At 35.6% G+C, this 15,930-nt stretch overlaps 1 protein-coding gene across 4 annotated transcripts in view; it reads right to left on the reverse strand.

Annotated features, from left to right (window-relative positions):
- LOC114470210 (ras-specific guanine nucleotide-releasing factor 2) overlaps positions 1-15,930 on the reverse strand; it is a 63,705-nt gene that overhangs the window by 21,893 nt on the left and 25,882 nt on the right. For 2 of the 4 annotated variants that reach the window (XM_028458248.1, XM_028458246.1), the window contains exons 4-15: positions 14,303-14,392; positions 14,092-14,228; positions 12,684-12,800; positions 12,507-12,586; positions 10,905-11,098; positions 9,852-9,961; positions 9,656-9,774; positions 8,588-8,748; positions 8,450-8,516; positions 6,378-6,514; positions 4,999-5,081; positions 4,474-4,722 (exon numbers count right to left, since the gene is read on the reverse strand). In XM_028458248.1, coding sequence (XP_028314049.1) covers positions 4,474-4,722; positions 4,999-5,081; positions 6,378-6,514; positions 8,450-8,516; positions 8,588-8,748; positions 9,656-9,774; positions 9,852-9,961; positions 10,905-11,098; positions 12,507-12,586; positions 12,684-12,800; positions 14,092-14,228; positions 14,303-14,392 — 1,544 coding nt within the window. Of the gene's footprint in view, positions 1-2,643; positions 2,737-4,473; positions 4,723-4,998; positions 5,082-6,377; positions 6,515-8,449; positions 8,517-8,587; positions 8,749-9,655; positions 9,775-9,851; positions 9,962-10,904; positions 11,099-12,506; positions 12,587-12,683; positions 12,801-14,091; positions 14,229-14,302; positions 14,393-15,930 lie in introns of all 4 variants that reach the window. The other 2 variants (XM_028458249.1, XM_028458247.1) reach the window with 2 other exon arrangements.

Here is a 15,930-nt window from a genome sequence, read left to right on the forward strand (position 1 = left end):
CTTTAATCCAGAAGAGACACAGATGTTTGCAGTGAAACAGAACCATTAGCTTCCTACAATTACTGGTCTGTCGTCACATGCGTCACATTTCCCCAACCTCCGCATATGACAGCTTGTTTCACTTATTATTTACTCTGTAGTGGATCAAACTGTGGCTTTACGTTGGACACGGTGTGAAAATAGTTGGAGAACACTGTAACCAACGTGGACAGAAGTCCGACGTCTGTCAGAGCTTCATTTATCGAGCAGCTGAGGCGCAACTCGAGTGCGCACAGCTCAGATTAGCAACACGACGCAAGACAAATGTAACACAAAAATGTAAATATATTGAACACCGTGAGAGCAATATTATGAGTATGTGTGGCCTAAAATGTCCTTATTTCTAGTGCAATATAATGTTTCACCTTATCGGGGTGCTGCACTTATTCCAGGGTGGGAAGCGCGTTAGAGGAAAAGAACTTACAGAGACGGGAGAATGCACGCAAGGCCAGATTTGAATGGGAACGCCCACATTTCAGTGCTGCTTCACTCACAGTGCGTAACTGGGATATAGGCGCTCAGCGACTGACTTAAATACAGGGGGAGAATAGCACACTGAATCTGGCAGTGATCATCTTCAAATACACTTTATTTTAGAAAGTAAGATGTGTGCTGCTGTTTATTAAAGCCACAGATCAAAAGTGAAGAACACATAACGTGTATGATGGGTGGAGTTCACTAGAGTTGATGATAAAAAATCCTCGTTCAACATTCATTTCTGTGATCAATTTGACAAGAACATAAATGCTTCCCAGAGAGCCGTACAGTGCGACATCGAGGGGGAGAAGTAATCATGCAAAGATAAACACAGTCATCATTTATTCACAGTGTGTGTGATTCAGTAGGAAATAGAAACACAAATTACATCCCAAACAGAGAGGCAGAGGAGAAAAATGAAGGAGAAGATTGAAATTCATACAGAAAAGATGCAGACAGCAGCCGAGGCTCCAAAGAGAAAACGAAAACAGGCTTGAATGGAACAAGAAAGGGATCGTTTTTGTATAAAAAAAAAAGAAAGGAGATGACTAACTCAAGGAAGTGATGTATGGACTAACTTTATCTAAATCTGTTTTCCAAATTCTTTGGAAATGTCACAATATGAACAACTTGGGAACAGTGGAGATGCACCACCAGTCAAATGCTCACATGGAGGGACAGTGGTCATTCCACGTCACTTCAACTAATATCCCACGCACTTCGCTCTTAAAAATTTCTCAATTCTTTACCAATTGTTTTGTGATTATTAAATAGGCACACTGTAAATGTTTTTGTTTGATCAGATGAATCATTTTTGACATATGGCCAATTTAATGAGGTGTGTATGTATCAATTTTCGCTCGTCCCTATTTCTCTTCCATTTTCAGCTTCTAATACCTCAGTAATTACATCACATATGAAACTGAAATTTGATATAGTAATACAGCTCCACCTACTCTATCATAACATACAAAAATATCTGCTATACATCGTATCTGGTGGACATGCCAGCTCCTCAACGTTGGGTCTGGAACATGTTTGTGCCTTCAGTAAACAAGCATATGGCATATAGAGCATATGTCTCAGCTCCCTGTAATTTGATTAGCTTAGAGCTATGTGCATAGACTGTTCACATCACTAATGATTAGTCACATATATGCATTGGTTCTTGGCTGACAGCTTCTTGAAATCGGAAAAAAATACTTATTTTACTATTTCCATTGGCCCATAACTGCATGTGGGAATGTAAGAAAAAACAATGTGTTTTTTTAATATATATATATATATATATATATATATATATATCAATATATATATATAGTATAAAGGTTACTCTTTCTTGGTATATAAAGCAATTTTTCATTGTGCAACTTTTTTTGGACCAAATTTGAGGCTATTTCACTATTCGCCGATATTGAAAAATATTTGCATGAGGTCATTGTAACTTGCCTCTGTGTCTAACAATCATTTATTGTTTATTCGTTTTTGAAAAGAATTAATCTGATCAAACTCAAAATGTATGGTGTGCCAATTGAATTATTGAAAAACAATTGGTGAAAAATTTTTGAGACTGAACTGCGTGGGATGTCCTGAAAATGTGTTGAAATGACATGGAATGACCCATGTATCAGATATAAATGTATTTATTTCGGGAGTTTTCATAGTTTGGAAAGTTTTGTGTTTGTGAGACTTCTCCAGGTTACTGAGTTTATTTCACCAAACAGAGAAATAAACAAGTGTGCAGCCTACAGAAACAAATACAGCATAAAAATATGTCTCATGTTGTACATTTTCTCTTTTTTGTGGGGGGCGTTTAATATATTCTGAGAGAGTAGGTGGAGATGCATTAGTATAGCAAATTTCAGTTTCCTATGAGCTGAAAATGGAAGAATAAAAAGGACACATACACCCTCACTAAATTGTCTTTATCTCAAAAAGAATTGATCCGATCAAACTAGAAATCTACAGTGAGCCTATTGAAATATTTAAGGATCAATTGGTAACATTTCAGAGGTAAAGAAACAGTCCTGTCATGCTTGAGTCGAGAATGAGGAGGTTAAACTACTTCAAGCAGAAAAGACTGGACAGAGGAAGAGGAGGAGGAGGAAGAGGAGGAGAGTCCGTTACTTTGACTGATCCACGGCTATCTTCTTGATCTTCAGACTGTAGTCAGAACAGATGGATGATATGGACAGACGGTGAAATGAGTGGCTCTGGGCCCTGAAAGGATATGAAAAAATAAACCAAGACGTACAACATTAAACGTATGTTTTAACAGACGCTCTGATGGTTTGATAAGAGGACAATGACATGGGAACATGAGATGAATGTTTACAATATAGATACGTTGGAGGAGCGACGACGACAAAAAACTAGATAAATGAGAAAAAGAGTCTGACAAATAAAGTACGTAATACACGTGTTATAGAATAATGGATAAATATTTAATTAATAGCAATAAATTGTAATTTCTTCCATGGCATAAGATCCATCTACGGTCAAAAGTTTGAGAAAATCTGTTGTGTTCTTTCTGATAACAAACAAACAAACAAACAAACAAACAAACAAACAAACAAACAAACAAACAGGTGAAAATATCCATGGCAGAGATGATTCATTTATATATTTATCGTGGTTTTCCATCCAACTAACTAATTTCCTAGTTTTGTTTACAAATCAAAAATTTGTTCTCATGTTCTCGTTTTCTAAGTTTTTGTTAGCGTTTCAACTTCAAACTTGTGGGCGGGGCCTCCTTCGGACAATGTTGTTAAGGCAATTATAATCATACATATACATATATATATATATATATATATTACCTTGTTATGTTCATTAATAGTTTCATATATAGTTAATCTCTTTACTGTCTTTTCAATAACACACTGGAGTTTTTCACTGGTGTTTCTCCATAAATGTCATGGTAATGTCAAAGTAAAACATTAACTACATCTACTTTTGCTCTCCACCGACGGCCCTAGAGGAAATTATTCATGTCTGCACAAAACACATCCACCCACTTTTACAGTATAAAAGATGAACACTGTTTTGACTCCTTGGTTTCATTAAATCAAGTAATTTGCAACCAAAAAGCATATTTCTCAGTGTATTCTTTATGACTCTTACATGGTAACGTAACGATGTTATAAGTCTTTTACTGGTCACTTTCATCTGGAGGAGGGGAAAACAACCAAAACTTCAGAGAACGTGAAAAAAAAAAATGTATAGTTTCATGAGAACTAATTTTTGATTTGTAAACAAAACCAGCATTCTAATAAACACATGTAAATGATAGTTTTGTTTGCAAATCTTTTCTTTATCATTTTAATTCAAATTTTCCAAATTTCTCTTTATATTTCTTATTAGTAAGAAGAAAAAGAAAAAGAAAAAGAAGAAGAAAAGAAGAAAGAAAAAGAGAAGAAAAAGAAAAAGAAAAGAAAAGAAAAAGAATAAGAAAAGAAGAAGAAAAAGAAAAGAAAAAGAAAAAGAAAAGAAAAAAGAGAGAGAGAAAGAAGAAGAAGAAAAAAGAAAAAAAAAGAAAAGAAAAAAAAAAAGAAAAAAAGAAAAAGAAAAAAAAAAAAAAGAAGAAGAAAAAGAAAAAAGAAAAGAAAAAGAAAAGAAAAAGAAGAGAAAAAGAAAAAAAGAAAGAAAAAGAAAAAGAAAAAGAAAAGAAGAAGAAGAAGAAGAAGAAGAAGAAGAAGAAGAAGAAAAAGAAAAAGAAAAAGAAGAAGAAGAAGACGAAGAAGAAGAATAATAATAATAATAATAATAATAATAATAATAATATCATCCACACTCTCAGAGTCCCAAATTCCCATGTAATAATATTAATGAACATACAACAGGTTATAATACTGATTGAAATGACAGGAAATGTAGATTTCCATTAATAAAAAGTTAAAAAACCATATGAGAAGCAATGATGAATCAGAAAATGTGTGTCTGTGTAAACTGTATGACCTGATTGGGATGGAGGAGAAGGGCTTCTTGTAGATGTCGGCCAGTTTGTCCATGACCACGGCTGCTGTGGTGAAGATCCTGTACGTGTGCAGGAAGGTGTTGAGGAAGTCAATGGAGAGGAAGCGCAGGTCGGTCAGCCTCTCCAGGAGCCGCTCCACGCTGGCGTATCGGATCTGCGGGACCTTACAGGAGTTGAGCGTCTTGCTGAAGCAAATGTCAACATCATCTTTATGAAGACGCACATCGGATCTGATGGATATACACGTACACACATACACATAGACCAAGTATGGGTGACTTTGGGGCTGCAAAAAGAAGGTTATGAAAAGGGCGAAGAGTAGAAAAAGGAAAAGGAAACACTTTTCAAAGATGGTTCAAAATATAGGAAGATACGCTCACGCAAAAATCTCAGCAACAGAATATCCAAACGGAAAAAAAGCAATTTGCTAAAATACTGTCATTTCACAGTTAACGGCATGAAGAGATGGATGTTCCTCTTCTTCACAGAATCATGAAAATGCTTACTTGATCATGTGAGGCACAGTGACTTTGGAGTTTTCCTCAAACACGCTGGTCATCAGACCATTACAGCGAATGTTATCAATGCACTGCATAGAGGGAGCAGAGAAGTACCACCAACAATGAGAGAGAAACAAACCAGAGCAGGAAAACATAGAGCTACCATGGAATGTAGTTCATTGGTGTTTCAAAGATTCAAATCCTGGGAGAAGAACTTAGATTTTCTGAGAAAAAGTTGGACATCAGTTCATAGGAAGAGGTGCAGCAACTACTGTATATACATTTAAATGTATATTTCTAATTATAGCAGCTATACTTGTACAGTTCATATCAGTGGTGGAAAAAAGTGCCACTTTAATGACAGTGGAGGCAACAAAACTATGATTGTATAATTCACACAATATCTACATTTGTATTAGTATTCAGAATAATCTGACCATTAATACAGGAAAGAACAAAGGAGTAGTATATCTTTTTTTGTTGTTTTATGTGTTTTTGGCATCACATTTGTGTATTTCTGTTTTACATTATATAATATGTGTCTTTTTGTGCGTTTATGGTGTCATTTTGTATTTTTGGAGTAATATATATAGTCTGAGTATTAATACAGAAAAGAATGAAGGTTTTGTGTGTTTGTGATCTCGTTTTGTGTTTTTTAGTTTTCATCTTGTATATTTATTTATTTATTTATTGATTTATAGTTTACATTTTGTGTATTTTTTTCATTGCTTTTGTTTTTGTTGTTGTTTTGTCAGTTTTCTGAGACGTTTTGTGTGTGTTTGGATTCAATTTGTGTATTTTTTACTGTCCTTATGTAAATGTTTGCTGTCTTTTTGTAATTTTTTGCTGTCTTTTTATATGAAAACCCATTGTTGTGGGTTATTGCTGTAATTTCTTGTCCTTTTGTGTATTTTTTCTGGGCATGTAGGTATTTTTGGGTCATTGTGTGTATTTATGTCGATTTGTTGTCGTTTTCTGCATTTTTAAGAGAGTAATTTTGTGTATTTTTGTTGTCATTTTGTGTATTTTTGTTGTCATTTTGTGTATTTTTGCTGTCTTTTTGTAAATTTTTTCTTGTTTTGTGTGTTTTTGGAGTACTTTTGTCTATTTTTTCTGTATCTGTTTATGGCACAAACATGAAAATAATCTGCTTGTTTAATTAGCCGTTTTAATTTGTCCAGTGCCTCTTCCTCGTGTGTTGTTGTTGCTTTGTTTGTGAAGTACTGAGACAGTGAGTTAAACTCTCTCGAGAGCTGCACTCGTCTGTGTTTACGTATCACTAAGCTTTCTCTTTTCCCCTGGGAGTCTCACTCTCTCTATTTGGTGCTTCTTGTTGTTCAATGTGTGTGTGTGCGTGCGCGTGCGTGTGTGTGTGTGTGTGTTACCTGGCTAATGTCACTGGTCCATGCAGCTTTCTCCTGCCGTGACGGAGCCAGTAACACCACAGTAAATGAAGGAGAGTCTGACGGCTCCACCACCAGCTTAAAGTCCAGTTGACCAAACACCTGACCACCGGCTTTGGCTGTGAGAACAAACACATGTGAATTAAAGCTCTTAATGATCATTATCATAATCATAAAAAATCTCCTACGCACACGCACGCACACACACACACACGCGCACACAGAAGGTTAATTAGGCAGAGCTGCTTTCTCCCCTTGAGGCTGAAGAGTCGAGTTAAGATAAGTGTGAGTGAGCAAAACACTTTGGGAAATGAACCCCTCTCACTGACATTTATCCATATTTATATCCATATATTATTTATCAGTGGTTCTTAACCTTTTCAGTTTACGCCCCCCCCAAAATAGAGGTGCCAGAGACCAGGGACCCGCATCTATAAGAGGGAATAAAGGACAGAGCTTTTTGGGGCGCATCCCTAAAGTCAGCAAAAATGATGGTCCATTGTTCTATGAATCTGTGATAACCACATTTATTTATTGTTTTATTTATCTGAACAATAGCCACTGTTATCATTTGGGCCATAGTACACAGTCATCTCAAATAAGTAAATCCTTGTTGTAATCAGAAATAAAATGGGTTAAAAGTGACCAACAAATGGTGGAAAAAGGAGGGAAATGGGATTTTATAACCACAGAAATGAGCAAATTAGAGCGGCCAAAAAAGGAGAGAAAAAGTGGTAAAAATGTGTCAAAAAGTGTCAATATTGGCTTAAAAGTGGCAGAAAAAAGTAGGAAAAATGAAGTCACACTGGCAAATAATGGGCATGAAATATGCCAAGAAAAAGTGATGTAGTTTCAAATTAAAAATAAGCAAAAATGGTTCAAAAATATTCTTAGTTTCTTGAAGATATCTGGTTACCCCTTTCCAGTGTCTCGTGACCCCAAATAGGGTCCTGATCCCAAGGTTGAGAACCCCTGGGTTACCGAGTGTACATCTGTGTGTGCATGTGTGTGTACTGTACATTGAGTTCTCAAATAAGATACATTAAATAACATCATAAATATTGTAATAATTACAACAGTTATTATTAATTATTGATCATGTGATAATGTTAGCTTGCTATACTCATGTGCACATTCTTCATGTGTGCACAGTGACCTGTCACATTGTCCAATCAGGTTCCAGAAGCAGTCCTGCCTACACAAAGCATCCATTAAGACAGTGGTTCCCAACCTTTTTTGGATCGTGACCCTTATTTTGAAATCAAGACATTTTTTTCTAGAATTAGTGACTGTTATCCAGGAAGTTTATTATTATTATTTGGGCCATAGTATTAGTCATCTTAAATATGTATATCTTTGTTTTTATGCAGAGATAAAAATGGGTTGAAAGTGACAAAAATGGGATTTTTATTAAAAACCACAGACATTGGTTCAAAGTTGTAAATTAGAGTGGGCAGAAAACGGACAAAAAAAAAGGTAAAAAGGGGTTCAAATTGTCAATATTGTAACAATTACTAGGAACACTGAGGTTAAACTGGCAAAAAATGGGCATGACAAATCATGAATGTGGTTAAATTGACAACAATAATCATTAAATATGGTGAGAAGAGGTTATGTGACATTAGGTGGGAAAAGTGCCAAAAATGTCTGGAAAGTGCAAAAAATGCATTGAAATTTGATGATGAAGTAATGTAACAATAATTCATTAAAAGGAGGAAAAATATGGCAGGAAAAAGTGATGAAAACAGGTTAAAATACGCAAAAATGGGCTCAAATTGTTCAGAAAATATTCTTGGTTTTTTGAGGGCATCTGTGCACGTGTGCGTGCGTCTCTCTATTAATAAAATGAAAGAAAAAAGTGGACTTGTAAAAGGGGAAAGAAGGTAAAAGATCAAAAGCTGACATTTAAAGGGGAGAACTTGTGATGTATGAAAGGAGTTGATTTCTGGCAGCTCAGCGTCTCACACCCAATTAACCTCATTGAAATGATGAAAGCTCTAAATGAGCCAATCAGAACGCAGGCATAGAAAAGAGCGAGTGTGGAAAAAACTTACTCTCCTCATCATTGGCATCTGGCTCTTCTATGAGAGTGCAGTCAATTAGAGACAAAACTCCTCCTTGCTGAAATGAATAGAGTTAGAACAGTTATTAAATGCTCATATGTTTCGACTTTGAATGGAGGAACTTCTCACCTTAAGAAGGTGCAGTTTCCCCCCAGAGCTGCGAGTACACACGAGGAAATGTTTGGTGAAGAGGAAACACTGTCGTTCCCCCTCCTTCTTCAGAGACAAAGACCCCAGACGGACTTTACTGAGCTTCCCTCGTTCCACTGAGGGCAGCTGGATCAGAGAACCTGTAGAAAATAACATGTTTTATCCACCTGTACATTAAATATATATTCAGTTCCCTACCACTACTACATTACCCACAAGCCACCGCGCTTAAAGGAGCAGGCTCACCCATATTGTGATTTCCACGAGTGGTATTTTCTCATTTTTGGTAATCCAGAATATCACCAAAATGTAAACACCTGTTCCTTGTCCCATTATCAACATTTCCTGAAAATTTCATCCAGACTCTTCATAATTTTTCAAGTTATCTTGCTAACAGACAGACAGACAGACAGACAGACAGACAGACAGACAAACAAACGCAGGGTCAAACATAACCACAAACATAACCTCTGCGCTTTGTGGAAGGTAATAAAACAACCTGAGTGGGGGTGGGGTAGCCACTCATTTCCCCAAAGTTTTTTTTTTCAAATATATGAAAAGATAGTGTACGGGCATTGAGTCAATTAGCTGTGTTTTAAAAATGTATTTTTGTTGTCCTTTTGTGCCTTTTTCTGTGATTTTGTTTGTTTTTGAAGTTCTTTGTGTATTTTTGCTGTTATTTTGTGTATATTTTGTCAATATCTGTCTTTTTGGAGTCATTTTGTACATTTATTTTAGGGGGCGACACACACAATATTAGACTTAGGGCTGCATGTAAAATAATAATATAAACAGATTGTCTGTAATTCTAAGTTTGTAAGGAAAAGCTGATCAGTTGTCATAATTGATCAGTCAGTGTAATAAAGAGGATTAGTTTGTACTGGGAACAGTGAATAATTACATCATGTTTTGTTGGAAGTATGGAGCTGCATTAAACACCTAATTTGGGATTATTATTATATATTATTATAGATGTAAAATGGTGATGTACTATTGTATGATAAATGAAAGCACCTGATGTCCTGAGCAGGAGTGATGAAGACTCACCCTGTCTGACGAAGGTCTGGCTGGTATCGAGCAGGATGTCACATCCCTCTACGATCATCCTCTCAATGGCCAGGTTCTTCCTGATGTTCTCTGTGTCACTCACCTCATCATGCATCACTCTGACAAACACACACGTGTACATTAGGTACCTACTGTATATATCCTATCTAAACAGTTATGAGTATTTAACGCGTACCTGGACAGTTCCTCCAATTTAGACTTTGCAAATTCCAGACTTTTACGCTCCACATGTTCGTGAGGTGTGTGAGCCAGAAGTTCATGTAAAGTAATGATGTAACGAGGAATCTTAATGGAGAGAAAATAGTGTTAAAACACTTTACATTACTATCATTGTTTATGGAGAATTATCATTTATGTTCCTAGAGGAGCAAATGATGATAAGATTGTTTAAAAAAAAAAACTTAATTAGGTTGTGGGGGTGAGTTGGCTTCTTTTTTTAAAAAATGCATAAAAAAGTAAATTATTGTTTTTAAAAATGTAAAGAAAGAACTTTGGGGACAGTTTTGTACGTACGAAAAGTGCTTTATAAATGTACATTTTTATATGATTTTTTAATGCTTGCTTTTTCTTGATTGTTAAACTATTTGGGTGTTCCACGCTTTTAACAAAGGTGAACGTTCAAGCCCCACATGCGCCATTTGCCCCCCCAGTATAATCCTGACAAATAACACATTTCCCAATTTATTGAACTAACAAGGAAGAAGTAACATCATATTTCTTTAATAAATCAAAAATCAAAAACTAAATATACTAATCACCTGCATAACATAACTAATGTTAAAGTGCAGCAGTTAAAATACAGGAAATAACAAAACATTGTTTGAAATCTGTGACAAAAAGCTTAATAAAACGAAAAAGGAAATACATATTTTAAGTCAGCTATTCAAAGTTTGAAGTACATGCCGACAAAAATCATTATTTTTGCACTTTAATTCCACTTTACATTTTGTCGCATATCTAACGCAGTCTAATAATCTAATGCTCTTTTAATTTCTGCTACATTTCTAGGCTTCTATTTTTTACTGTCTTTGTGTGTTGGCATTTTTTTAGTGTTAATGATCTTTATTGTCAATGAAGAAGATTGGTGTGAAATCTAAATTTTCCTCCCGTTTGTCGCGCCGTACACTTTGAGAAGAACTGGTGTGAGGCAAAGATTAATACAGGAAGTAGCGCTCTCCAGGAATAACGTAGCTAATATAAGAGAAAAATGTACGTGCACGTTTTGTACCTGAAACATTGGGTATGTGAGGAAGGTCTCCAGCATCCTCCCCTCACAGGCAGCGTTGGACTCGTACTGTTTCAGCAGTTTATCAAAGTCCCTGTTCTGTTTACAGTTTGCCAAAACCTGCAGACTGTACTGATGGTTACGCACAAACTCCTGGTAGATGTTGAGCATGGGCAGCAGGATGTCGAACAGGTCAGCTGAAGGTACAAACCACACAAAAACACACATTCATTCCAGAGTAAAAGTCCCTATCCTAAGAGCTAAAAGCTAGCAATATTAGCAATATTTAAAGCACAATATGCCATTGTTTATCAAACCAGACCATAGCTATGTTTCAATAAAACTCCACTATAAAAAAGTAGCGCTGTTTTATATTTGTTTTGTGTTTTTAAGAGTCATTTAGTGTATTTTTTGCTGTCTTTTTGCACATTTTTTGTTGTGAGTTTTTCTTGCCCTTTTGTACATTTTTTGTGTATTTTTGTTGTTGTTTTGTGTGTTTTTAGTATAATTTTGTTGTTTTGTTTTGTTTTTGGCGTAATTTTGTGTATTTTTCCTGTCCTTTTGTAAATTTTTGTTGTAATGTGCATTTTTAGAGTATTTTTGTGTATTTTTTGCTGATTTTTAATTTATTTTTGTTGTGTATTTTTCTTGTCCTTTTGTACATTTTTTGTGTATTTTCCTTGTTCATTTGTACATTGTTTGTGTATTTTTGTCATTGTTTTGTGTGTTTTCAGTATAATTTTGTGTATTTTTGTTGTTTTTTTATTAAATTTTTTGTTGTCTAAAAAAAAAATGTGTTGTGTATTTTTGTTGTTTTGTGTGGTTTTGGAGTAATTTTGTGTATTTTTCCAGTCCTTTTCAGTATTTTTCTGTAAATTTGGGTATTTTAGGTGTCATTTTGTACATTTACATTGCTGTAGGGGTTGCACATAATTAGACAGAGGGCCTCACATAAAAGTCCATATCCTAATAGCTAAAAGCTAGCAACATTAGCTATATTTGGAGCACAATCAACCCTTGTTTATTAAACCATACCACAGCAAACGTTCCAATAAAACGCCACTAAAAATGTAGCGTCAAATCAATTTAAAAATAAATGGCTTTATTTTTCTATCTCCTGTCAGCGCTGGTTGGAAATGTGAAGTGCTGGAGGTTAAATAATGAATCAATAACCTTTCCCAGAATGAAAGGAATGAGCAATGAGTGCCGTTTGTTGATCAAGAGCCGACGTGTAGTGTCAGCCCGATAAGGACGGCGTGTTTAATCAACGGGGCCTAATTTGCTGGCCCCGTCTCCTTGGTGACGTGTGTCTGATGTGTGGGCTTTTGTTTTGAAAGGTGAAATTATGGGTGCTCTGCTGGTCTGGGTAGTCATTGTCTGTGGAGAAAAAAGGAGTACGATATGTAGCAGAATGAGATAGTGAAATGAGAGTGAGAGCCTGTGACCGTGTGTGTGTGTGTGTGTGTGTGTGTGTGTGTGTAAGTACGTCATGGCTGACGTAGGAACAATCCAAGCAGGATGTTGGAGGGCCAATGAAATGCTGGCCTTGATGTGAAAGAGAATGAAAAAGCTTTGCATACGTAACCAGGTTGACTGAGACCTTACCCAGCACCAGCGTCGGCCAGTTAGCCAAACGCGCCTTCAGGCCTTGATGAAAGATTTCATGCAGGAACATGATGGTCTCACTGAAGCCACATCAAAACAAAGCGAATAATATGAGTCATTCATTAGTTTCTCATGCTGGATAATAATAACTGAATTCATTTGAAAGAGGAAAGGAACCTGTTGAGGAAGATGCTGCTGACGTCATCGTGGTTGATGGGAGGTTTCTTGGAGCTGGCGGCCATTCTTAGAGGTCGAAGGAAACAGTTCACCAGGATGTAGAGCTGGTGGACGTATCTATCGTCACACAAACACAAACTTATCAGGACTCGTTTTACAGGATACAGCAGAGCAGGTCCATATTACTGCACTGCAATTATTACAGGTTCCCAAAGTGGGGTACAGGCACACAAAAGGGGTTAGCAAATTGTCAAGGGGTACGATAATTTTTTTTTTTTTTAAAACAGCGTGACATTGACATTGAAAACTAGAATATAAATAGAGAAGCAGTCAGGACCCTCCATGAATTGCCACAAATTTCCGGACCACGTCTAAAATTTAATCACTTGTTCATTATCCCATTTTGGATATTACCTGAAAATTTCATCAAAATCTGTCAATGAGTTTTTAAATGAGACTGTTCACAGAGAAAAAATAAATAAATAACCTCCTTGGCAAAGTTAAAAAAATGCCTTCAAACCTAAACCACAGATCAAACATTCCTTAACCTGAATTAAACATCATTTTGTTCATCATTCAGTCAAAAACTGTTATAGTGATTGATTTCCTGTACTACGCTGCATGAAAAAGATTGAAAAGTTTGATATAAATTTAAATTCAAAGAGAATAAAATTAATATTCATTAAAATATCTGCAGTAACACAAGCAATGTCTCTCTGGGATAATAAAGTGTTTCTGATTCTGATTTGGATTTCAATACAAAGACATTTCTACTTTTCTGTTTGGTTTTACTAGACAGTAACAACAATCTTAAAACCAAAGAACACAATGTGCAAACAACACAATACAATTACATAGAATAGAACAAGAATTAAAATAAAATGAATATAAACATGGGTAGAAGTTACAGATTTTTAATAATAATATTCAATTAAGAGAAAATATGTACAGTGATTGTAAAGGGTGTGTTTCACGTTTGTTTTACCTTTTTAAATTATTATTAAAAAAAAAAATAAAAAAATTTCGGGGGGTCCAGTTTGGCGCCCCTAGGCAGCCGCCTGTGTTGCCTGTAGGGAAGGCCGGCCCTGTGTTACACTGATCATGAAAGGGGACATGGGACTTGCCACTAACATTCATCTTATTACAGTTCCGCACATGCCTGTTAGCTGAACAAAAAAGATTTCTTAAAACAACTCTATGTTACCATGGCAACCATTGGATGCCTTTAACCTCATCAAACAAGTGTAAGTTACTGTATGTGAATGGAGCACTTCCTTGAGTAATCACTACGTCACAGTTTGTCAAACATGTCGACCTCCTCAAGCCTGAGTTTAAATTGTTGCTTTTATTTCATCTGCAGCTTCAAAACCGCCTCACATTTCTAAATGTAGAAATGAGCTTCACTTACTCCGTCTCTGCTTCCACCATGTTGAAGACGATCTGATTCCTCTTCCTCATGCTCTCAGCGTGGGGGGAGCAGATGTAGTCCTGCACAATGATCTTCCACTTCCTCCGACAGAGCCAACCTCGCATAAAACTCTGGACCTGCAGAAAGGAGACGACTGTTTTTCACTGGGCTGCGTGTAGCACACAGACATATAAAGAATAGATTTATTTACCTTCTTAATCTTTTTAATATCCGGATCTTCATTTTCATGGTACACATGGTACGGTCGCATTCGTTCCTTCGTTTTGTTGAGAGCCACAATCTTTGAAGAAACATACAATCAAAAATACTAACACTGAAGTGTTTCACTTTTCACTGTAATTCAGTTTAAATTAAAATCAATGTTTTACAGGTCACAAGCATAACGTCTAATTCTAAAAAAATAATAACAATAATCTAAAAAACATCCAAGGGGAAAGAATAAGGGTGTACAAAAAAAAAAATTGGCATTTTATTGCAATATTTCAACGCACAATTATCGTATCGTTTCATGAAAAATCAAAATCAATTTTTTTAATCATGTTTTTTAATTAAAAAACATTTAATTGAATGTAAACGCCCGGTCACTAAATCTTGATATATTGCTCAGGCCTAGCTGAAAACCATTTAAAACCATTATCATTTTGTCAATAAAAGTGATAAAATACATTTTTATTTATATATAAGTATTAGGGAGGAGCATTTAGTCAGGTTACATGAAAGATTGCTATTATAATTTATTTTATGGAGAAAGGGTGAAAGACTTTAAGTGATACGTCTACTTGCTCCTTTTCAAATATGTATTCGATGCATTATTATTTTTGTATATGCTTTATTTTCCATTGTTATTATAGTTTTTTTGCATATTAAAAATAAACACTTATGATGTCAAAAAAGTCAATTAAATTAATAAAAGTTATGTTTCAAATCATCTAAACACATAAAAAAGACGAAACACTAACTGATGAAAGCTTAGCTGATGCTGCAAAAACAGCATTTCTTTCACTTTGTGAGCTTGATATTTGAAAGCATCAATATTTAATTGACATTGATGACCAAATTGGAACACAGCTGATAAAAGCCTTTTCTTGGCACTGCTGTTGTTTGTGCAGACACCAGTGAGCATTAAGAAAGGCTTTGGATCGTCTGCATCACTCTATGGTCAGACTTCTTCTCAAATGGAAAAAACATACCATATAAAACCAAAGGCATCGTCATGCAACGGGAAACTTTGAATTATTCATACATACACAGTAATATACACATTACACAAACCAAGATGATCATGTTTTAATGAGATGGATCACCAACAGAAACCTGCTTTACACATTCTCTAATCCTTTGTTTATTAGCTGCACGAATTTACACAATCAGCAATCATTATACATGATTGATATTACGTTGGTTCATCTTTTGGTGCATTCACAAAACACCACTTTTAGGTCTTTATATTGGAAATAGCAACAGCTTTGTCGAAAACATGAAACAGCGGAAATGGTGTCGAGTCTCAAGCATGAAGGACTGAAACAGGAAATAATTACCAGAATGGCAAAACTCAAGCTCATAGGAAAGTCAAAAACCTCAGTCTGCAATCAAAAGTCTACAGCACTCACCCACCATCTCCATCTTTTCATATGCTACAGGAGACTCTCACAAATATCTTATACCAAACATATCACTGGTGAGGAGGTCTGGAAAAAGACCAGCCAAGCTATCAAACCACATGATGACATGCTTAGTATAGTTAATAATCAAAAGCTGAAGTGATACGAACACATCACCCTCACTCAGGCCTCGCCTGAGCTGAGAAAGACAGAAGAA

The sequence above is a fragment of the Gouania willdenowi genome, chromosome 9 (genome assembly GCF_900634775.1).
Source record: "Gouania willdenowi chromosome 9, fGouWil2.1, whole genome shotgun sequence".
Taxonomy (NCBI): domain Eukaryota; kingdom Metazoa; phylum Chordata; class Actinopteri; order Blenniiformes; family Gobiesocidae; genus Gouania; species Gouania willdenowi.